At 36.8% G+C, this 25667-nt stretch overlaps 1 protein-coding gene across 1 annotated transcript; it reads left to right on the top strand.

Moving 5' to 3' along the window:
- Window positions 1-883: 883 nt before the first annotated feature.
- On the top strand, window positions 884-25063 carry LOC311079890 (interferon-induced very large GTPase 1-like; the record flags this gene model as incomplete). The annotated part of the gene is made up of 6 exons (XM_084109612.1): window positions 884-907; window positions 7681-7970; window positions 18410-18474; window positions 19415-19675; window positions 19779-20039; window positions 20157-25063. The coding sequence occupies 6 exons, from the start codon at window positions 884-886 to the stop codon at window positions 24848-24850; spliced, it is 5595 nt and encodes a 1864-aa protein (XP_083965738.1). The 3' UTR covers window positions 24851-25063.
- Between the last annotated feature and the right edge of the window lie 604 nt (window positions 25064-25667).

The raw sequence follows: 25667 nt of genomic DNA, 5'->3' as shown, positions 1-25667 counted from the left end.
AAAACACTAGGCTACACCTATACCAATATCATAATTACCAATAAAGCATGCAGGTCACAATGCACAAAACAATTGTATATATTCAATAACTTCTTTTTTTATAAGTCAAATTACATAAGTCGAAATTCAAAAATCAAACAATGTATACATCATACAATGCACAGCACAACCCACCACTAAAAAAAAATAAATCTATTGACTTTGTGCCATTTTTGTAAAATAGATTTTTTTTTTTTTTGTGGTGGGTTGTGCTGTGTATTGTATGATGTATACATTGTTTGATTTTTTTATATTTTGACTTATGCAATTTGATTTATAAAAATGTTATTGAATATATACAATATTGTTTTGTGCATTTTGACCTGCATACTTTATTGGTAATTATGATATTGGCATAGGTGTAGTGTTTTTTTCTAATTTTTTTATTATTTTTTTAAATATTTTTTTATAAATTTATTTATTTTTTGTTATTTGATTCGGCTGTGTATCGTGTTGGATATGCTCTTTGTAAATTTTTTCTTTTTTCTTTCTTTAGGTCTCCTTGCACAGAGTGACCATGTAATTTGACTAATTAACTGCTGTTAAAAATGAACCTGAGCTGTTGTTTGTTACACACACCCTGACGTAGGCATGTAAAGCCGCAACGCGTAGGTGGATCTGTCACCAATTTGAACGTTTAAGCCATGGATATAATAAAGGCTTTTTAACTTTTTCAACTTACTTCGAGTGCCTTGGAGTTCCTTCTTACAGTGTGAGATTATTTAATGTAATTTTGAAATGAAGCCACCATTTTAATCACCCTACTGAATCATATTTATAGCCTACTATGTAATTAAATCAGCATCAGATTTCTTATAGGAGTCTCAATCAACTCACAAGAAAAATGGACTGCCCCAGTGAGGATGAAGTAAGCACCACTTTTTCTTTCTTTCATAAGGCTTATTTAGACATAGTTGCAGACAATTAGCATTTTATTTAGTCTTGACAGACCTGAGTTTGCATGTTACTAATTCTTGAAAAACTTTCAAAATCAAGGAATTTGAAGACACAGATGAACACCTTGAAGACCAACAACAAACAGGAGCATGTGCTGTTGTGTCATATCACAAGGAAGATGTTTCCAAGTTACAACAAGGTAATACAGTTATGTATCTTTGTGCACAATAATGATTTTGGAATGTTGGCCACAATTTAAATGAACATGTTTACCTTATACAACAGGTAAACACATATAAATGGCCTTTATCATTACAACAGGCCTTATCCACAGCAGCAGCGCCAACTTTGATTTTTAACGGGAATGAAAGCGAGGCTCTGAGGGATAGACATAGGCCTACATCTCTTCAGTGGGTTGTACTGCTATTTCAATAACAGTAAACATAGTTGTTTTTTAATTGTTCTGCTGATGAAAAACTGCAAACATATCTTTCAAGGAAATTTCAGTTGACAAAAAAAACTCCAGGAAAAATGAGCTGTGGAAAATAAGTGATCTAGGAGCTTTATACAGCTTTTTACAGCGGATGCCATTGAAAACATGGTTAGTCTGTCCCTCACAGCCTCGCTTTCATTCATGTCATGCCGATGCTCTGAATAAGGTCTATAGTTTGTTTTAAATGTGGATTTATTGCCAATGTCAAGAAGTTGATACAATTTTTTTTTAATACTTTCTGATTGCATCAAAATGATCCTGTTCCCTTTCAATAATGGTTCACTCAACATTGTGTCAGATCGCGGATGGCACAGAGTTGGAGAAGGGCAGTAACTAACTAATCTGTAGATTGATTAGTCGATTAATCGGATGAAAATTTGTAAAAATGATTAAACATTAAAAATGATTATTTTTGAATTGATAATTTAATTTTAATCCATTATTTTAAACAATGTTATTTCACACCCTGTCCAATGCTGTCCTCCAAACAATGTATAATATAAAGCCTTTGAAAACAAATATAGTGAATATAGGCTAGGCTATACATCATTAGCATAAAGGGTTAAAATACAAACATTACATTCTAAATCTAACTGGTTGCTTACTATTTTAAAGCAGAAATTAAAACGACTAAATAAAAAATGATTAAAAAAAGCATAAAATGTTAACTTGTATGAGGTATGAGGAACACACATTCTGAGGATTCACTCTTCTGAACATAGTAATTATATTACATTAATGGGCTATACCAACAATGCCTTTACTGTTCCTGCTCTCAAAAAATTTGATTACTTCTGTTACATGTATATTTTTAAACCTTAATTTCTAACAAACAATATTTTGGCGCTCATTCATTGAAGTCTGTGAAGTTTAACAAGACGCTTGTCAGAATATACTAAATGAAATGCTCTCAAGACTTTCTAGCAGGACTGTCAATAGTGATCATTTTGGTAATCGTGTAATATGTCGATTATTTTAATGATTAATCTAGTAATCAGATATTTTTTTGTGTGGTAATAAAAATATACGTAAGCAAAGACATAAGCCTTTAAAATAACTTAAAATACATAACAAGGAAATTATATTGTATACTTCTAGTAATATATACTTCAAATAAAGTATCAAAAGCAAGTAGTCATATGGTTTCATAGAACATCAGTCAAAATACAAAATATACACAATATAAATAAGACATTACTGTATGTATTATAACAAATGCAGGGCGCCAGCAGTCTGGTGTTATTGCACTTTACAGCAGATCAAATGCATGTTTAATTTTGTCCAAACGACATGTAATTTAATATTTGCCAGTTTCTTTATGACAAAAATGCTACAGCCACTCTAATTTCTTGAAAAAGAATATGTGGACATCAAAACTCAAGACAGTTTAAACTTTTATTTTGAAATCGTGATGAACAGTGCACATATTTATGGAAGTAAAATAATGTGAAATGTTTTTGAAACAAAGCATGTTGAATTGCACTACCTTGAAAAAAATATGCATTGCATTAACCCTGCTTGCATTTTAATGCATTGTATTTTTAGGGCTTGCATTTTTATGGGCTGAAATTCATCATGGTTGAATATTTAAGCTGTGAATATTTCAATTTAAAACATCTCAAACACAATTTAATAATCCATATTCACCTTTCATATTTCACTTCCAAAATATTTAAACTGTTTAAAAATACAATTTATAATATTCAACAGGCAATTTAAGGTCCATTTTATTTCACTTTGCAAATTCGCTTCCACAAATAACGTGGTTAAAATTTGACAGTAAATTCAACTTTGCCATCCTGGAACTGCAGGAAAAGCAGTAGATTGCCGAGCATACTCTCCATCTGCTGTTAGTCGACCTCACCAGCTGCTGTTAGTCGACCTCACCAGCAGATGGTGCAAAAGCGCGTGTTTACGAAGACCAGAGCAACAGTTTAAGCAAGCAATTAATTTATAAAATGAAAATGATTATCTGGGTCAGTATATGTGGAAAAGATGATAGATACAAAAGTTGTATGTTTCATTCAATAACTTCATTGTTACTTTCCTTGTGTAGCCTACATGTTATCAGCTTTCTCTACCATGAACAGGATTATAATCGGTTTCCCTCAATACCTCATACTCAAGGATTCCCTTCCGTCGGGACAAAATGCTTAACGTAGCTTAATGGACTAATACAGTGATATAAAAGACCAAACTCGCACCTTATTTGGGAAGTAGGCTACTATAGGCTGCTACAGGCAAGCAGAATGTGAATTTAAAGCGCAAAGTTTAATGCTGAGCGTTTCCCAACGATATGCTGGCATAAATCAACACTTGATCATTAATACTCGCTCTCTCTCGCTCTCTTTTTCTCTCTCTCGCTCAAATTAATTATAGGTAGGACACTGGAAATCTGGCAAATAGATGTTTTAGTAATGGAAATTATATACATAAAAAAAAATCTTGAGCTCAAACTTGACTTTTGACCACTATTTTAAAGTTACTGTACTCTGTCTTTTTATTGTCAGCAAAAAGTGAGAAGTCATGCCAAGGCAAAAGGCAGTAACTTCCACATTATCAATATTGCTGATCACCATTAACAAAATCATTATAGTAACACCTGTATAAAATCTAGTGATCATGGCATTTATTTTGTATGATTTACAATTATTTATAGCCATCTACTTATTGCTATCTTGTGCTTTGGTTGCATTCTGATGGCATTATTAATACATTTGACATGACAAAATACCTCCATAGATATATTCAATTCAAATCAAATTTATTTGTATAGCGCTTTTCACAATACACATTGTTTCAAAGCAGCTTTACAGAAAGTGCATTTCAGAAATGTACATAGAAAAATAAAATTAGTTAATCATGTATTCATTTATGGCATAACATCGCTGGCGTTGAGTCATCTCTTCATAGGCGTCGAGTCGTCTCTTCACGGGTGTTGGTGCTTCTGAAGTCTCCATGAGAGGCTGGATACAAACTGGAGCTGACAAACTCTATTTAGCGTCCCGAGATGATAACAGAAAAGCAGATGGGAAATAATTAGCATAGCTGCTGTTCATAATATTAATGCATTTGATTCGATTTAACTGTAGTGTAAAAGGTAATCATTATGTGAATGCTTGGCTAAAGAGATGCGTCTTTAATCTAGTTTTAAACTGGGACAGCGAGTCTGAACCTTGATCAATATCAAGAAGACTATTCCAGAGTTTAGGAGCTAAATGTGAAAACGCCCTCCCTCCTTTAGTGGACTTGGATATCCTAGGAATGACCAGAAGCCTCGAATTTAGTGATCTTAAAGAGCGCGATGGATTGTATGGCGATAGAAGATCCGTTAAATACACTGGAGCTAAACCATTTAGGGCTTTATAGGTCAGTAGCAATACTTTGTAATTGATACAGGACTTAATAGGTAACCAATGTAGAGATGATAAAATTGGTGTTATATGATCATATTTTCTTGACCTAGTAAGAACTCTAGCAGCTGCATTTTGGACTAACTGTAGCTTGTTTGAGGATGCAGGACAACCAGCTAAAAAAGCATTACAATAATCTAGTCTCGAGGTCATGAATGCATGAACTAACTTTTCTGCATCAGAAACCGATAGCATGTTATGTAGCTTAGCAATGTTTCTAAGGTGGAAAAAGGCTGTTCTTGTAACGTATGAAATATGATTTTCGAAAGACAAGTTGCGGTCTAATATAACACCCAGGTCTTTTAGTGTAGTGGATAAAGTAACAGGACATCCTTATAAATTAAAGTTGTATTGCAAGAGGTTTTGTGGGCAGTTTTTTGGACCAATAAGTAATACCTCTGTTTTATCTGAATTTAATAGCAGAAAATGACATGTCATCCAGTATTTTATATCTTTAACACGCTCTTAATTTAGCGTTTTCATCTGGTCGTGATGAAATATATAATTGAGTGTCATCAGCATAACAGTGGAAACTAATTCCATGTTTTCTTATTACCAAGTGGTAGCATATATATTGAGAATAGCAGAGGGCCTAACACAGATCCGGCACTCGATAGCTTACTGACGTTATCTTCGTTTTTTTTTCCATTTTTTTTTTTTCATTTAAACAGACAAAATGGTAACGGTCTGATAAGTACGATCTAAACCAGTTTAATGCCTGTCCCTGAACACCAGTGTAATTTTGTAGTCGATCTAGGAGTATTTTGTGATCTATAGTGTCGAACGCAGCGCTAAGATTGAGTAAAACTAGTATTGAGATACAGCCTTGGACAGAAGCTAGAAATAAATCATTTGTAATTTTAACAAGTGCAGTTTCTGTGCTATGATGCGGGCTGAATCCTGACTAAAACTTTTCATAGATATCATTTTCTTGCAAGATTGAGCGGACACAACTTTTTCTAGTATTTTAGACATGAATGGAAGATTTGAAATGGGTCTGTAATTTGCTAGGTTATGATCTAATTGTGGTTTCTTAATGAGAGGTTTTATAACTGCCAACTTGAATATTCTTGGAACATGACCTAAAGATAAAGACGAGTTAATAATATTGAGAAGAGGCTCTTCCACTACAGGTAACACTTCTTTCAATAGTTTAGTGGGTATTGGATCTAATAAACATGTTGTTGGTTTAGATGCAATGATAAGTTTATTTAGCTCTTCCTGTCCTATAGTTGTAAAGCGGTGTAGTTGTTCTTGAGGGGCGATAATTGAGGCTGAATCATAAGACACCATTAAAGATTGTACATTTACAATTGTGTTTCTGATGCTTTCTATTTTCTTAGTGATGAAATTCATAAAATCATTACTACTAAACTGTAACGGAATATTTTGCTCAGGTGATGTCTGTTTATTTGTTAGTCTAGCCACGGTGTTAAATAAAAACCTTGGATTATTTTGGTTATTTTCTATTAATTTGCGGAGATGTTCAGCCCTGGCTGCTTTTAGGGCCTTTTTATAATGTGACATACTGTCTTTCCACGCGATTCTAAAAACCTCTAAATTAGTTTGTTTCCATTTACGCTCTAAATTATGGGTTTCTCTCTTGATAACATGCGTAGCACTGTTGTACCATGGTGCTTTAGTTTTCTCTAACCTTTTTTAATCTAATTGGTGCAACAATTTCTAATGTACTAGAAAAAATGGTGCTCATAGTGCTAGTCATTTCCTCTCGTTCATCTGTTTGTTTGGGTTCACTGAGCAGCTGAGATAGATCAGGTAAGCTATTTGAGAATCTATCTATAGTGGTTGGAAGGATTGTTCTGCCTGGTCGATAACGTGGTGCAACATGACAAATTTCAGCATGTAAGTTACCATGTAATGGTCAGTGACATCATCACTTTGCGGTATAATATCTATATCGGTTGGATTGGTTCCATGTGATATAATTAAATCTAGTGTATGATTAAGACGATGAGTGGGACCAGTGACGTTTTGCTTGACCCCAAAGGAGTTTAATAAATCTGTAAACGCAGCCCCTAACGCATCATTTGTGTTATCTATGTGTATGTTAAAATCTCCGACAATTAATGCTTTATCGCTATTGACCAATAGATCTGAGAGAAAGTCTGCAAACTCTTATAGGAAATCAGCATAGGGCCCTGGAGGTCTATATACAGTAGCCAAGGCTAGAGATAATAGGGATTTATTTCTTAATGTAAGAGCGTAACATTTAGCACAAGTACTTCAAACGAATTAAACCTGTGACCTGTTTTCTGAGTAACATTAAGAATATCTCTATAGATTGTTGCAACGCCGCTGCCACGACCAATCAGACGGGGCTCATGCTTATAACAGTATCCTGGGGGAGTAGACACATTAAGACTGAAATAATCATTTGGTTTAAGCCAGGTTTCAGTAAGGCAAGGTACATCGAAACTATTATCTGTGACCATTTCATTTACAATAACCGCCTTAGGTGTGAGCGATCTAATGTTTAGAAGACCTAGCTTTAGAAATTGTTTTTGTTCACTAATATTGAGATTTTCTGGTTTAATCACAATTCGATTTTTTTCCCTAGATCCTACAGTAGATTTAATGTTTGATTTAACCATTTCATGGTAGGTGCACTGTATATTTTCCTGCTTTTTTGTTCTTTGCCAATCACACCTATGATTGTGAGAGCATGAGTCTCGCCTCGCTGCACTCGCGGAACGCCTTCAAGGGAAGCGACTCCACCCCTCATGCTCCCCCGTTCTCATCCCCCTCTCACAAGCCTAAAAGGAAGAAGCAGCGGAGCTCTTGTCGGCCTAGATCCCACGTGCCTCACGCTCCCCACAGCAACAGGATTCCCCGGTACTCTTCATCTGCAAAGACCAGTGCCCCTCTTCCAGTGCAAGCAGCATTGCCTTGTTTGGTGGTTCTGAGGAAGATGACAGCGATGATGCCTTATCCCTGGCTGCTTCAGATACTGGGGAGTGGTCAATCCCTGTGGAGGATTCTGCCACCCTGCTGCAGAGCAGGCCATATGATTCCCAGTCTGGACTGGACTCAAGTTCATCCGAGCAATTATTGATTCCTGCAGCCAGGGTGCTGCCAATGGGCCAGCGACCAGCTCAGTTCTCCTGGATGTACACGATGAGCTGACTAAGTCATGGCGTGCCCCCTATTTGGCTCACGTCCACTCATCAGTTTTGTCCACCTCTGTTGATGGCGTGGAGCAGAAGGGGTATGAGAACCCCGCCGGAAGAGGCTGTCACTACGAACCTCTATCCACCTCGGCTGAAATAAAGCTGCCCATCTCTCTAACCCCTGCAGGGAAACATCAACCCTGGCGGCCAGGGCTTACACGGCAGCCTGCCACCTTGAGCGCAACCTTTGGCTTATTGGCTCGGCCGTGGACAGCTTTGCAGAACGCTTCACTGCGGCTCATAAGTCAAGTCAACTTCATTTATATAGCACTTTTAACAATGTGGACTGTTTCAAAGAAGCATTACAGAGATAAACGTATAATTTAAGGTAACATTGTTTTGGCTTTATAGCGGTTCTTTTAATAAAGTTATTTTCCAGCTAAAATTAGTTTTGATTCGCTTCCGTCGCAACGATCATTTGTTATTAAATTAGGAGCCGCTAAGATGACACCATTCTACACAGACTTTAACGCGAACCTGTGAGAAACGCTGATGGCGTTCACATGCGCATTAAGATTTGGTTTAGTTATGTGCGTTTGAATATATTTGCGCAGGTTTGTAATTCCCGGTTCCAGCTGACCTAATCTATGCAGCTTAACATTGAATTATAGAAGTCTATAATGTATTGTGTATGCTAGGTCAAAGAGATGTGTTTTTAATCTTGCTTTGAACTGACAGAGTGTGTCTGCTTCCCGGACAATGGTAGGAAGACTGTTCCAAAGTTTTGGTGCTAAATAGGAAAAGGATCTACCACCAGCAGTCGATTTTGATATTCTCTGTATTATTAACTGGCTGGAATTTTGAGATCGCAATAGACGTGAAGGACTATAATGCGTTAAGAGCTTGCTCAAGTACTGCGGAGCTAAACCATTTAGTGCTTTGTAAGTAATCAGCAATATTTTGAAATTTATACAATGTTTAATTAGGAGCCAATGCAGTGTTGACAGAACCGAGCTAATATGGTCATACTTCCTGGTTCTGGTAAGAACTCAAGCTGCTGCATTTTGAACTAGCTGTAGTTTGTTTATTAAGCGTGCAGGGCAACCACCCATGATAGCATTACAATAATCTAGCCTTGATGTCATGAGTGTATGAATTAATTGTTCCGCATTTGTCATTGAGAGCATATGGTGTAATTTAGATATATTTTTAAGATGGAAAAATGCGGTTTTACAGATACTAGACACGTGACTTTCAAATAAAAGATTGGTATCAAAGAGCACACCCAGGTTCCCCACATCAAGCACACCCACATCCCCATCCCCAGCACACCCACATCAAGTGTTCGACAGTATTCTAGGTTATTACGTGAGGATTTTTTTTTTTTTTGTCCAGTAATTAGAATCTGTTTTTTCAGAATTTAGTAGTAGAAAAATTGAGTCATCCAATTTTTTTATATCAGCTATGCCTTCCGTTAGTTTTGTGAATTGGTAAGTTTCGTTAGCCTGGATGCCAGCCGAACTTAGCCCTGCCCACAAAATTTTTAGGTCGGGAAGTTCGGTCTGGACTCAATCCGTTGAGGAGCTATTATGCCCTAACAAAAATTGTTCGGACCAATCAAATTGCCAGGGCGGGGTTTATATGATGACGGACAGATGAGCAACATAATCATCTACGTCACCAACGAGCGCTTGGGTTGAATTTGTTATGACTGCCGCTGGAAAATTGAGATTTCACGAGTTCACAATTACAAATAAGTCAGATAGAATAAATACATTTGACGTGCTGTCCGAGGAGAGGCTCTGGGCTCGGTATTCGGCCCGAACCCAAAGTAGTTTAAGTAAAGTAACTTTGTTTATGAAACATTATGTGTAGATTCCGCCATCGCGTCTGTTATAGAAGATATCGACAGCGCATTAATTTTAAAAGAGGAACAGAGAACCGCGATCAAGGCATATGTCGATCGGAAACATGAATGAAAACTTACTCCGTTGCTCTGATTGGTTGTAGGTCTATCCATTTGAGTGCGGAGGCATTTTCCTTCCTGATTTGGTTTAAACACCCCATAATCAAAGCTCAATGGAGCAGTATCAGACTCATATTCTGACTAGAATCTGAGTATGACGACGTCAGGCTAAAGTTTCGTTAGGTTTTGAAGAAATATACAGCTGAGTATCATCAGCATAACGGTGAAAGCTAATTCCATGTTTCCTAATGATATCTCCTAATGGTAGCATGTACAGTGTTAGGGATGTCCCGATCCCACTTTTTCACTTCCGATATGATACCGATGCCGCAGCTTTGGCTATTTGCCGCTTCCAATATCAATCCGATATTTTTATTTTATTCTTGAACTAATACTACTAATAATAAAATATATGGAAGCACTTTGCTCAATTAGCCACATACAAACATCTCATTCAAATGGAGAACAAATGCTTCTCCTGTGTATATAGTCCACAACAACAGTTGATAATGAAAGACTGCCACCCTTTATTCAAAAGACCTTGAGATATGTTTGGTAATTGTACCTGAATGAATTTAAAACTAATTTGCTATATTTCAAATCAATATATTTGTTTCCTTAAAATTTTAATTAACTTTAACTTTATTCTCATCTGAATTATAAATTTATTTCTGTATAAAATAATACTACCATTAAAAACATTTGATTTTCTTTTTTAATCAATGTAGAATGTGTAATTTAAAAATAAACAGATTAGTGCTCTGTTTTAGGACAATAAATGAAAACCAATGCAATATGATGAATGTACAAAAGATGAGATTTTTGCTTTTAAACAGCATGTGTGTGTGTGTGTGTGTTTGTGTGTGTGGTTTTGGTTGGGTGACAGTTGTAGGTTACAGTTTGACAAGAGTTTACAGTTTGACAAAAGCACAATGTTGTGTTTTGCACAAATAAGTAGGCTAAACACTTTTTTTGCAGTTTTAACGATGTCCTGCATGAACAAAATGACGGAGTCTGTTTTTGTTTCCACTGTTCGATCGCGCCCATGCCTCTCTCTCCCTCTCTCACACTCACACACACACACACACACTCCAGCATTGCAATCTTGACATCGCAGCCTGTTCATTTTGCTGCGTTCACACCAAACGCGAATAGAGTGTCAAATTCGCGTCTAGTTCGGTGCTTAAAGTTTGAATCCATTCGCGCGTATAATAATGCGAGTGTTTGAAGCGAAATAGACGCGTGTTCAGAGCTAAGGCGGGGCTACAGACAGGGGCACTGCTAAGGATTTTGGGCCCCATGAAAAGAATCTTGACAGGGCCCCCAACACAGCTGAGACTTTTTTCATATTAATTTACATAAAATCATGCGCTTTTATGGTATTTTGACTTTCATTCTCATATATTTAGGTCAATCAGACAATTGAACTCCATCCCATGTCCACACACGTAATTTGTCCTCTGTAATACTGCACTACTTCAGTACTGTATAATGTATATACTGTGCATAGCTGTACATGTGTCATATAGTGTATTCACATATATTTATTTGTATGTACTGTACATATTTGTACTGTACACTGGCAATGACAAAGTTAATCTAATCTAACCTAATATTTTTAACATGACAGTTGAAGTGTAACGGAAACACTGAGCACTCTTAATACAATGAAATGTATTTATATTTATTTGCTTCAACACTGATACTGAAATTTCAAAATAAAACTTCAATTTAAAAAACAGGAATTACAATCTGTGGTGAAAAAAAAATCTCAGCAAGAAAACACCACCATAAAACAAAATGGCCATATAAAATTTCTAATAATTTAAGCAGAACTTGCATAATATACTAAAGCAAAGCCTTTCTTGAGACATTGTAGACCTCAAGTTTTTTATCAGTTTTAATTTGCTGAATGCCCTCTCCCCACCAGCAACAGTCACTGGCAGTGTGCTAAATAAACGCAAAGCAATGCACACTTCTCCAAAGATGCTTTGCAGCTGCAGCTTACAAATAGCATTTAGGAGTTCAAGAGGTGACGGGTTAGGGGGGAAGTTGGAAGCATATACACGGTTTAGGTGTCTTACTTGATTTTCAAAATCAGGAGTTAGATCACGGGAATACTTAGTGATCAGTGGTTGGCACACAGAAGAGATTTTGTCCTCACTAATCTGCCCAACTTTCAGAACCGCATAAAACTCGTTCACAATATCAGCAATTCTCTGGAACCTAGTGTCTAAGTCACTGATGATACTATCCATAGCAGTGTAAAACACAGTATTCCGAAACTGTTTCTGAATCTTCCTGAGTTGTCTCCTTCACAGGTTTCATCATGGAATCTTTCTTTTCTTCTTGCGACTGCACTCCTTGCTTAGCTAGAGAAGCTCATGTTACTCCTCAGTTATCAACTTTGCCTCAGCTAGGAGAGACCCCCATGCATCTCTCAGAGACTGCATCTCTTCTGTCAAGGCTCTGATATTGGCTGCCTCTGTCAAGTGAGATTTTCCCTGACTGGAGAATAACATTCCTGTCATCAATGCTTTGCAGTACTTTCAGCCAGATGGTGAGAAGAATAGCATCAAATGACATGAAGTATTTTCTGAGACCATTAGCATCTGATCTTGCTTCATTGGTGAGACTGCAAGTCATTAGTATGCTATCAAGTGCATTGATGACAGAAGATAGGTGCTTTGCCACAGGTTAAACAGCCTCAATCCTTGCACTCCAGCGAGTATCAGATAGCTGATGCAATGAGCAACCTGTTTGCTCTTTGTAGATTGCCCAGCGCTCTGGGCTGCTACTTACAAATGTGTACAGGCGATTTATGCAGCCAAAAAAGGTGGATACATCTGGACTTGATTGTGCAGCATGTATGCCGACAAGATTTAATGTATGAGAGGCACAAGGTGAATAAGTAGCTAGCTTGTTTTTCCTCAGTATTTCAGCTTGGACTCCCTTTACCTTCCCTGACATATTTGCCCCATTGTCATATCCCTGTCCTCTGCAATCACTGATGTCAATCCCATGCTCACAAAGAACAGACTCAATCATCTCTGCTATCTCACTCCCTGTCTTTTTGTAAAAATCCTTGAATTCAAGGAACCTCTCAGTGATCTCCCACTCGTCTTTTTCTTTGTCATATTTGACATACCGTAGTACCACCACGTTTTGCTCTGTATGGGAAATGTCTGGTGTGGCATCGGCGATGACCGCATAATAGATGGCATCCACCCTTTCCTGTAGAATTCTTTTCAGAACTCGTCTGCCACATAAGTTGATGAACTCATTTTGACTTTCAGAGCTAAGATAATGTGTTAGCCTGGTTTGTTTTCCTTCTTTTTGTTTTTGTTTGTTGTCCCTGATTTTTTTGAAAGTGCTCTTTCAGCAGAGGATCATAATGTGACAAAAGCTCCAGTGTGCCTAGGAAATTGCCATTATGAATGTCATCTAAGTCGCTTGTTTTGCCTCTGAAAGGCAGGTTTCTTGAGGCCAGGTGTAGGGTAACATCTAACAGTCTCTCCAGGATGGCCCTATTTTTCTCAATTTCTGTTTGGAACTCCCTGTTTAACAGAGAGTCTACCTTTATCTTGTAAAACAGATCTTTGCAGATTTTTCCATCTTAAGTATCTTAACTATTTTGAGCCTTGTTAGTGGTATTAACTAGCGATTTACTTTTACTTACTCTGTGCCCCATATACTAGCGTTATAAGCTAATCTGTTTTTAGAGATAAAACTCTTTACATTCGATTATCATGAAAACGTATTCCAGAGAACGATCGACTCAGTAACCATGTGTTAATTACCCCTAGGTTCATTTTTCACCGGAATTGTCCTTTAAAGGGATACTCAACTTTAAAATGAAAATTCTGTCATCATATACTCACCCTCATGTTGTTTCAAACCTGTATGAATTTCTTTCTTTTGCTGAACAGAAAGAAAGATATTTAGAAGAATGTCAGTAACCAGACAGTTTTTGGTACCATTGATTTTTTTCCTACTATGGAAGTCAATGGTACCAAAATCTGTCTGGTTACTGACATTTTTCTAAATATCTTTCTTTCTGTTCAGCAGAAGAAGGAAATTCATACAGGTTTGAAACATGAGGGTGAGTATATGATGACAGAATTTATTTTAAAGTGAACTATCCCTTTAAACCTTTACCAGCACCAACATTAAACAGGACCATATGCTTACTCCAGCATTACAGTGAATCTAAGTTTGTCTAAAAAAAACAAACAAAAAAAACTGAAGAACTCCAAAAGCACAAAAACCAAAATTGTCACCCAATTTTTTAAGCTGTTGGAAAGTGCTGTTTATGTCAATGTCCCAGATGCTCTCCAGAGTACATGTGAATGGAAATGTTTCAAAGATGCAGGAAAGTCAGAAAAAATGCCTTGAGGATAAAAACAAAAACACAGAAAATTTGTTTATAATACAGATCCAGTCCATTATTATATTTGGCTCAATTGAATGAAAGAGATAGATCTACAGTTGTGCTTCAAAGTTGATATACACCTTGTACTATCTGCAAAATGTTAATTAATAATAGGGACCACAAAAATGTATGTTTTATTTGTATTTAGTACTACCCTGATGAAGCAGTTTATTCTGCAAGGTGTATGTAAACTTTTGACTGTTAACTGTTGATGAATGTGTGATGTGATTGATTACCTCAGTCACCAGGGCCACATCGTAGAAAGCTGGGCAAGGTTCCTTCTATTTCCCACAAACACCAGGATTCCACTGACTACGCCATCTTTACTGACACTGGGCTTAAAGTGATTAAAAATAGAGAACCTTTTTATTGCTACTTTACAGGGAATTAAGCATAACTTTATCAATTACACAAATATAGATATATGACCCATGCAAACCCAGGACCAATGCAAATTAAGAAAGGTATTCTTACATTTTAAGCTTGCCCCACATAGCTATCTTCATGAAGGATGTTCCCAGTTGACAGCAATGCTGCAAGCCGCCTTCCTTTGGTTTGTTACCTATAAAATATATGATGATTATAGGGGTAAATGCACAGGTGGGAATGTATTACTTGCACATGCAAAAGATTCAAAGCATTTAAAAGCTAAAGGGATAGTTAGTGACTTGAAAGTAGTGTTTTAGCTTGATCAGGATGTGCTGTCATGATAAATCTTGTAACATCACCTCATCAATACAGGTCTGTGATTCCACATCGCTTGCACTGTATCTCCAATAACAAATATGAACTGATCCTGCAAAATGAATGTTTAAATCCAGATAAACACAAATATATTCCATATTCCAAAACAAATAGTAATTGAACAACTCTTTAAATACAAAATGAATTTGAACACATTACAAGCATTTTTTCTAGAGGTGGGTTATATATTAAATATTTATGGTGGTTATAAGATTGATTATTTGTATTAAATGTAAACGTCTTCGAGTGTTACAGTATTGGATCAGCATTCAGCAAATTTTTAGTTGTTTAAAATAATTTAAAGTCGGTTTAGTTAAAAAAAATAATCAGCAACCAAATTCCTCGAACACGACCACACACGCCTTCCTCACATTACAATGTAAGACATTATTAGAATGCAATCATATATAAATTATTGAAAACATGATTAATTCACCTCCCGAGTCTGAGTTTATAATATCTGCGATTAAAATGCACTCAGCAACTGACATGTTACGGTGAAAAAAAAATAACTAAAGAAAGCATCAAGATATACTTACTTGACTGATTATTTGCAGGATAACGTCTCATCTGCAAACAAACATCCAAACGTGGTGCTCCTTTTGTTCTCTTGTTTGGCTAGCTTCAGTATATCATCACGCATCGCAAACGGATCGCAAAACATAGCGCATTTTTCAAACTCTAGTGAAGTAGTGCGTCATAATGACGTAGTATTTCTCGCGCATGCGCATTAAACATTCATATATCATGCATGGTTAAATGTTATTTCAGCTTTTCTGTTTAAGTTGAAGTTGTTCTAACTCTTTGTGTTAAACTCTAAGTTCACAAAACTTTACTCATTAACCTAACTAAAAGTCAATCTTTTTTTTCAGTGTAGTGTGATTAAAATTAAATGCATTTTAACTGAATTTAAATGCAAATTCATTTTGTTTACATTTGTTTAACTTTTGCTCGCAATTAATACAATTAAATGTTTAATTGACTTAGAACAACATAATGATATTGAAAGTATTATGTTCACAGATGTAAAGTAGCTACAACACATTACTATTAGGCTCCTCTCATATATTACATTTTATTTTCAAATATTATGCAGAAAGCTGACACTAGTTGAGTTCATAGAGCAAGGGCTGGTGATAAAAATGTCAATAAGTTGTACTGGATTATACTGTATAAGCAGATGTATTGGAAAAATACATTTCAACTGCTTAATGCACACAGTATATATTATAGACAAAACACATTTAAAATACATTAACAAATTAATTTGACAACACACTTGAGTTGGAATTAAAATCAATTATTTTCCATGTTTTCCATTAAAACTGTTATTTTATTTAGTATATATTAGTCAATACATCAAAAATAAATTTCCTTTAACTTATAACTTTAACTTTAATAAATTTAAAACACTATAAATCATAATTATTTAAAATGTATGTTTAAGTAAAACTTGCAACTTACGTGTGTTTATAAATATTGTCATGAGTGTTCTTTAAGTAACATTTAATTAGACATTTATTAAATAGTGCATTTGTAAAAAGTGCACTTAAGTGTGTTTATAAAAATTATGATGAAAGTGTACTTTAAGTTAAGCTTAATTAGACATTATTACAAAGTGCATTTTTAAAAAGTCTACTTAAGTGTGTTAAGAAATATTGTGATGAAAGTGTACTTTAAATTAAACTTAATTAGACATTATTACAAAGTGCATTTTTAAAAATGCACTTAAGTGTGTTTATAAATATTGTGATGAAAGAGTACTTTAAGTTAAACTTAATTAGATATTATTACAAAGTGCATTCGTAAAAAGTGCACTTAAGTGTTTATAAATATTATAAGTGTACTTTAAGAAACTTAATTAGACATTATTACAAAGTGCATTTTTAAAAAGTGTATTTAAGTGTGTTAAGAAATATTGTGATGAAAGTGTACTTAAAATTAAACTTAGATATTATTACAAAGTGCATTTTTAAAAAGTGTATTTAAGTGTGTTTATAAATATTGTGATGAAAGTGTACTTTCTTTGTTAAGCTTAATTAGACATTATTACAAAGTGCATTTTTAAAAATGCACTTAAGTGTGTTTATAAATATTGTGATGAAAGTGTATTCCCTTTAAGTACACTTAAGTGGTCTTTAAATTTAATTTTATTATTATCTGCAAGTGCACTTTTCAAAAAGTATACTTTTATTATTTTAAGCACACAACAAGTGCGCTTTCAATACAATTAAGCACACTTCTTTTTCACAAGGGGACACCACCGAGACAGCCAGCGATTCAGTGAACACAATCTACTATCTCATCACTACTGCGAACAGGAAGGGGGGCAGAGCAAATTACAGTGCTTGACATCATACTTGCGAGTTCACACACCTTTAATATTAATTTTGGTGATCTCCGGAAGAGAAGGCTAAGCTAAAGCGTGTGACATGAAGTGCAGGTGACAATAACAGGACAAGACATTACTCACCGTGTTTGTTGACTGATTCTTACTCACCTGAGCTTTTTATGAACTCAAAGACACGAGCACGCGAGATAAAAAAATAAAAATAAATAAAAATAGCTGAGCGCACAGGTGGCGTGTTAACAGGCTAGCGAATTACTAGCATGTTGTGCTAGTAGCAGCGGAAGCTAGCGATGTCAGGTTAATCTGAGATGTTGGGTAAGCTGTATTTAGTAGTATAAACAACTAGAAATTGTAGTAAATGATGGTTCAAAACAAAAATACGAGGCAAGACGAAGCTTACAGCACTGACGCAAACAAACTCGCAGCAGGCGGCGAGGCAGACAGGAGCAATCGATCAGTGATCGAAACTAATCCTGTTCTTGAGGTTCGCCTTCAAAGGTGTGGCTTCCCAGTTTACCGTTCTATCAGTCGGACTGTCACTGGCACCCTTCACAAAATGGATGTGGCACTCTCCCCCCTGAGACAGAAGATGGTACGCATCCTTACCTCAACGACTAACTTATGGCCGGTTGAGGGATGAGCTATGTCACTTTGAGTGTATGGGCTTCAGAATCAACCTGGTGAAAAGCTTGCTTTTACCCAGCCAGCGAATATGTTTCCTGCTTGCGACATTCGACTCTGCCCAGATGCAGAGCTGGCGGTTGCCGGAGCGTTCTCTGAAAATTCAGTGACTCAGGGAATCATTCAAATCTTTCTTTCACTGTTTCCCTGTACAGTGAAAACCGGGATTCATCCGTGAAGGGAACATCTCACCAAAGTGCCAGACTTGAGACGGTTTCTGACAATCTGTGCAGAAATTCTTTGGTTATGCAAACTGATTGTTGCAGCATCTGTCCGGGTGGCTGGTCTCAGACGATCTTGGAGGTGAAGATGCTGGATGTGGAGGTCCTGGGTTGGTGTTGTTACTCGTGGTCTGCGGTTGTGAGGCCGGTTGGATGTACTGCCAAATTCTCTGAGACGACTTTGGGGACGGCTTATGGTTGAGAAATGAACATTCAATTCACGTGCAACAGCTCTGGTGGAAATTCCTGCAGTCAGCATGCCAATTGCACGCTCCCTCAAAACTTGACATCTGTGGCATCGTGCTGTGTGATAAAACCGCTCATTTTAGAGTGGCCTTTTATTGTGGCCAGCCTAAGGCACACCTGTGCAATAATCATGCTGTCTAATCAGCATCTTGATATGCCACACCTGTGAGGTGGATGGATTATCTCGGCACAGGAGAAGTGCTCACTAATGCAGATTTAGACAGATTTGAGAACAATATTTGAGAGAAATGGGCCTTTTGTGTGCATAGAAAGTCTTAGATCTTGAGTTCAGCTCATGAAAAATGGGGGCAAAAACAAAAGTGTTGCTTTTATTACTTTGTATATTGCTGACTTCCATTGCGGATTGCCTCCCAACCCAAGTTATTTCCCTGGAGCAAGCACTACTGCCAGTAATGCAATTGGATTGGAGCCTCCATCCCTGGGCCTGGCTTACAGGGCCCCTTTTTTGCCTTATGGGCTGGGACATTCCTGCACTAATAATTCAGTGTTTTTGGATTGCATTCCCCATAGCATCAGCTACTGACGAAATGTCGAGTGAACCGTTATATGTAACCGAGGTTACGGTGGTAACGGAAACATTTTCTTTAATACATTTTTGGTCTTATTTTGCATAATGCATTAGTGCACATTATTACAAAAGAAAAAAAATGCCCTTGTCATCTGACATGCAGAGATAACTGAGCATTAGTGAATGCATATTTATACCGATAAACCAATCACTACTTGCAGTACTTTTTAATACTCTTTCCAGAAGTTGAAAATGTATGCTGCTTGTTTCCACAGATGTTCCTGCACCAAGTGAAATTTTAGTGCAGCTTATTGGGACCAGTTCTGTTACTCTTGCTTGGGATAGCCCAGACTATATTTCTACATTTGAGCTGACCTACTATGATACCGCCGCTACAAAGACCTCTACTGTCACCACAAATGACACAGCCATAGAGGTGGAGGATCTATGTCCAGGAACTGAATACACTTTCACCCTTGTTTCAATATCAGACAATGAAAAACGAAGTGTGGGAGTTGAAGTGACTGCATGCACCAGTAATTATCTTTCTGTCTATCCATGCAGTATGAATCTAGAATTGTTTGACAATGTGTCTTTGAAATTGAAAAAGAACTAACAACATTGTTTTCATGATTGCAGGGCCAGTCCCACCTGAAAATTTCAAGGTTGAAAGTGTAGGCACAACATCAGTTACTCTTATTTGGGATGCATCTGGCTGTGAGGAGAACAAGTTTCATGTTGTTTGCAGCCACAATGGAAAAATCATTAAGGAAGAGATAAAAGAATCAAGAACTGTGGTTTTCTGTGACCTAATTCCTGGAAAGAAGTACTCTTTTCACATTACAAAAGTTCTTCCAAATGGCAACAGAAGCAAAGAAGCTGTCACATATGCTCAAACCAGTAAGTATAATATAGCAAACTTCACAACAAACACTTAAATGCCTAATTTTATTTGATATTTTTTTTAAATTGTGAAATGAGGAGAAACAATTGATGAAATGCTTGCTTTTTCAACAGAAACAAACATCCAGAGCCTTTTACATGATTTGGGGTTGGAGCAGTACTACCCGAACAAACTCTCACTCAGCGATGTGCTACAGATTGACAAAAGGTCAGTGACAGATGAGCCAGCCATGTCTCTGTCATCTTTGCCATGGCTGTTCCTGAAGAAACTGATGATGGTGAATGTGACTGCAAGAAGTGTCAAATATTCATCAGATGAGATTGAAGACTGGTCAAACTTAGATATTTACAATGATCCATTAGATTTTTTTAAAGATCAGAACAGCAGTGTGAACCCGTTAGACATAGTGACCGCCCTTTTTCTTTGTTCAGATTGTTTCCTTCAACAGGAAATGGTCTCGAAAATGTCAATGTGTCAGTTCTCTGTTCCTTTACTTCTTCCAAAGTGTGATACACAACAGTGCATGTACATGCTTTGGGCCATGAGAGATATTGTAAAAAAATTTAGACCTCATTCCTTGTCAGACCCAAAAGGTTTTGTGGAGGAAAGAATTGTTCACTCTGAGCTCCCCCTAGTGTCCTTTGTTAGACTTGGTGACTGCAGCATTTCTAAATCTCAGATCTTAAACAAATTGCTCAGCAATCCCCAACAATATCATGACACTTTTGTACATCATGACATGGACTGCGGAGACATTCCAAGAAAGATATCAGATGGATTAGTGGAGATGGGTTGGTATCTACCTTGTGGAAAGAAAAACATTGATGTTTTTCCTGAACCTGTGGCTGTTGCAAACTTGAGAGGTGACATCAGGACCTTTGAAACACAGTACTCTTTCTTATGCCAGACCTCCACTGCAGTTTTTGTGTTCTTTGACAATCTGGACACAAACTACAAGTTACTCACCAACCAACATGCTAAAGCACAGTTTTTTTTAGTGGGCAATGTGCAAAGCAAAGCATTTAATGTGGATCAGCTGAAAAGGACCGCATCTGAAATGAGTTTGAAGAAAAACAACATCATTCTGAAGAACAATCAAAACGATGCAAATTTTGTCAAAAATCTGCATTCTGTGGTAAATCACATAATAAATAATTATCCAGCAAAAGCTTGTCTGGAGGAAATGGACACTATAGCACATGAACTCGGAATTCAAGTTGATGAAGACGTTCAAGATTGCCAGAAAGCAAAAAATAATGCACATGTCTTAACGACAAATATAAAGGAAACACTGCAGTTCAAGAAAGATCAGCTCCCCCTTCAAGGTCAAATCTGGAAAGATTTAGCAAAACTGGAAAAAGAGGAATGCAGACTCCGGAAAGCTGGTAATCAAAACATAGAGACATACAAGAGTGATCTCCAGATTAAAAAGCTTGAACTCAGGAAACAACAAAGTGAATATGACATCTCAGAGGCAATGACCTGCTTTGTTAGTGCACTAAGTTCGAGCCAGGAGAAGCCCTACTTCTTGAAGTGGATGCGGATGAACCTAGACAATCTCTCGCGAAAAAGCCTCTCAAGCCTCCGTGAGCAGTACAAAGAAAAGTGTCAGAAATTTTCAGAAAACAAAGAGGAAATCGCACAGCTTGACCAACAGATCTCTAACAGTTCTTTAGGAATAGAGCACTTTCTGCGAGAAATGGGCCAACTCTATGAAGCCACAGTGTCACTTCCAGAAAACTCGCCCGTTCCCGAATCCCGTCAACAAATTCTACACTTGCCTCGGCTATGTGCTGAACTGATGTTGGATGGCTTTCCTCTGGAACTGGTTGATGGAGATGCATCAAATATTCCTCTCAGATGGGTGAGTGATGTGCTTCTGTATTTGAACTCTTTGATGCAGCCCAACAATAAAATCATGGTGGTCACAGTTTTAGGAGTCCAGAGCACAGGGAAGTCCACCTTGCTGAACACCATGTTTGGAGTTCAGTTTGCCGTCAGCAGTGGAAGATGCACCAGAGGAGCTTTTATGCAGCTGATCAAAGTCACAGAGGACATCAAGAAAGAACTTGGTTGTGATTACTTAGTGATAATTGACACTGAAGGTCTGAAATCACCTGAACTGGCAAAACTAGATGACAGCCATGAGCATGACAATGAATTAGCTACACTTGTTGTGGGATTGAGTGATATCACAATCATCAACATCGCAATGGAGAATTCCACAGAGATGAAGGACATTTTGCAGATTGTAGTCCATGCTTTCATCAGAATGAAGGAAATGGGTAAAAAACCCAAGTGTCTGTTCGTCCACCAAAATGTTGCTGATGTATCAGCCCATGACAAGAACATGAGAGATCGAAAGCTTCTGCTGGAGCAACTGAATGAGATGACAGAAGCGGCAGCTAAAATGGAAAACAAGGAGTATAAAAAGTTCAGTGATGTGATTGAGTATGATCCAGAGACTTGCAACTGGTATATCCCTGGGCTCTGGCATGGAAATCCTCCAATGGCACCAGTGAACGCTGGCTACTCCGAGGCTGTCTATGACCTTAAAAAGAGCATGATGGAAGTAATTGGAAAATGCAAAAACAAAACATCTGGAAACAATATAACAGAATTTTTGGAGTGGACAAAAAGCTTATGGAATGCAGTCAAATATGAAAACTTCATATTTAGCTTTAGGAACAGCTTGGTGGCTGATGCATACGTGAGACTGTGCACAGAATTCCACGAATGGGAATGGTCTTTTAAGAAGCAAATGCACTCTTGGTCAACTCAAGCTGAAACAAGAGTGTCAAATTTTGAGACATTCAAACTAAAATCAGACAAATCAGATCTGAAAGATCTCTTATGCAAACTGAAACGAGAAGCTGTCACAAAGCTTGACACCTTGGAAAAGACCACAAAGGAAAATCTGTCCAAATACTTTGAACAAACAGAGGGTCATGTCTACCTTGTGGAAAAATACAAAGAAGTCTTTGTGAGCAGCGTAAAATGTCTCAGGAGGGAAACTGAGAGCTCTTTGCTGATGCATCTCGAGGCAACAGTGGACATTAGGAGAGGAATGAATAAAGTGGATAACATCAAGAAAACATTCACTGATACAATGGAGAAAAAAGTGCTGGGTCTACTGGAGGAGTTACGCAAAAACAACCGCACAAAGAGTGATGCACAAACAACTGAGAAAGAGCTTGATGGATTCTTTGAACAAATATGGCAAGACACCATAAATGAGCTGTCATTTACTGGACTGAAGAAAAGACAAATATATGATTGTGTTTTCAGGCAACTTCGAGAAAACATGAAACAGAAAGGCAGTTATGTTGCAGAGCAATTAATGACAGTAAAACTGATGAATTGTGGAATAGGAGTGTTCAAAATCAATAAAGAAATCTGGTACAAAAGGTGGTTTAAACTTATGTTCAATGACAACTCTGCAATGGACCTACAACATTTAGCTGAAAATATCATTCAGACATGCTCTCAGTTTGTCCTGGACAAGAGAGAGAGACGTTTAGATTACCATGACACCTACATTCAGGAAATCCTACGCATGATTGATGACAGATTAATGTCCAACAAGAATACAGGGTTTTCAGAAGAATTTGAACTGTCCCTAAAATTGCACATTTGTGGGTCTTCTGCAAGAACATTTCAATACATGCATGAGTGTTTCATCAAGGAGAATGACCCACGCAGATGCCTTAATCAGTTTAAAGACAAATATCGCAATGATTTCAAGGACCTGTTTCATGATCGCGATCAGTGTCAGAGAAAGGCAGAAGAATTCACTAAACTGTGCTTGATGCCTGCAGTTGAGACATTCATCTACAGCTCCTTGGGTCCAGACATCGTTGACAAAATGCTTCAGGGTAAAAATGCATTTCAGTTCAGCACTCGTGCATTTTTCCAGTATTCACTCTTAAAGGAACTTGTGAATGAAGATAAGTTTGAACAGTATGTAAAATACATCAGCTCATATGAGCGTTTTGTTAAGGACTGGATATTAGATCAAATCACCAAACAGTTTTCAAACGGACATGAAGTGTTTGAGTTGGAGGAAGGTCACCTTAGAGGAATCACTAAGGAGATATTAGAAGCCGTCAAAATGGCACTGAATGAGACGTGTGAAGATGGTATCAAAGGATTCATACATTGCATATGCAAGAAGCTTGAACAAAAGCTAATAATTTCCAAAGATGCTCTAGAAACAGTGATGGTCCTAAACAATGCATCTCAAGAGCCATTTGCTGACTGGCTAACCAAATCTGTAAAGGAGATGGAACAGACACTGAAGGAACATCTGAAGAAAGTCGACATACAGGGCAAACTACGCAAACTCAAGATTAAACCCCAGGATGAGCTCTTCAAGAGAGTGTTTGGATGTGGGAAACAGTGTCCATTCTGCAAAGCTCCATGTGAGGCTGGTGGAGAAGCTCACTCTGAACACTGTGCTTCCGTACACAGACCACAGGGACTCGGTCGATCCAGATATGAAATCAATGAAAAATTAGTGGCTAACATCTGCTCAACAGATGTCCACAGTGAAGCAAAGTTTAAGTGTTTCCAGACTAATAATAACTATCATCCTTACAAAAGATACAGAGAAATCTTTCCTGAGTGGCACATCCCAGCAGACGCTAGCATACAGGCCTCAGATTACTGGAAATATGTGATGGCCCGGTTCAACGCTAAGTTTGCTGAAGAGTACAATGCTCGCCCTGCTGATGTACCCTTGATGTGGAAATCTATCACAAAGCAACAAGCAGAGAACAGTTTAAAAGAGTCTTTTAGCATCAAATAAACAATTGTTCCATTTCACAATTATAGATTCAGCATTTTGGCAGCACTCTCACATATGACCATCTTCAAAACAAATGAGTGCTTAGTAACACAATTGATTACTTGCAAAAGGTTTCAGCTGACTTCCAGTAACCATTAATACTGCTTGCACTTGGGAATGGGAATATGGGTTAATCATTTAAAAGGTGAGATGTTTAACTAGGTGAAAGAAAAATAAAAGATATATGCAATGTGCAACAACATGGTGAAATGTTTTTTTTCTTTTTCTTTTTTGTATATCATTTTACTGTTTATTTGATAAAAGATTTTCATTTTTGTTGTCAAAATAATCAAATTTTAATGTTTATCTTTATGATGATATTCTACAGAAAATATACTGCATGAATACTTTTATGTGAAGAATTCTAAAGCAAAAAAATATATATTTAAAGGTTTAAATATATACACTCTAAAAAATAATTCGGTGGCTTAGTAAATATTACAGAAATATATAACTTTATTAACTTAATAAAATCTCTGAATATTGTTTACTTGATTGTTTGAGTTAAACATGCCAAAATGATTGAGTAAAAATCCAACAGTTAATTTTATCTAAAATTTACAGATATATTTAAGTTTTTTTTTTTCAATAAAATGATTTAGTATTTGACTAACTATTTCTTTGTAATACACTTAATATATTTGTGAAATTTCTATAAAAATATTTGAGAATGTTGAATTAAACTGATCTGTTTCAAGAAACAAAACAATTACTCAATTCAAATCGATATTATTAATATATTTAACACTCTTAAGAAATTGACCTATGGCTAAGCCAC

This window comes from Abramis brama, assembly GCF_963993115.1.
Source record: "Abramis brama genome assembly, chromosome: 3".
Taxonomy (NCBI): domain Eukaryota; kingdom Metazoa; phylum Chordata; class Actinopteri; order Cypriniformes; family Leuciscidae; genus Abramis; species Abramis brama.
Note: the sequence above shows the minus strand (reverse complement) of the source record. Positions and strands in the feature narration are given on the sequence as shown.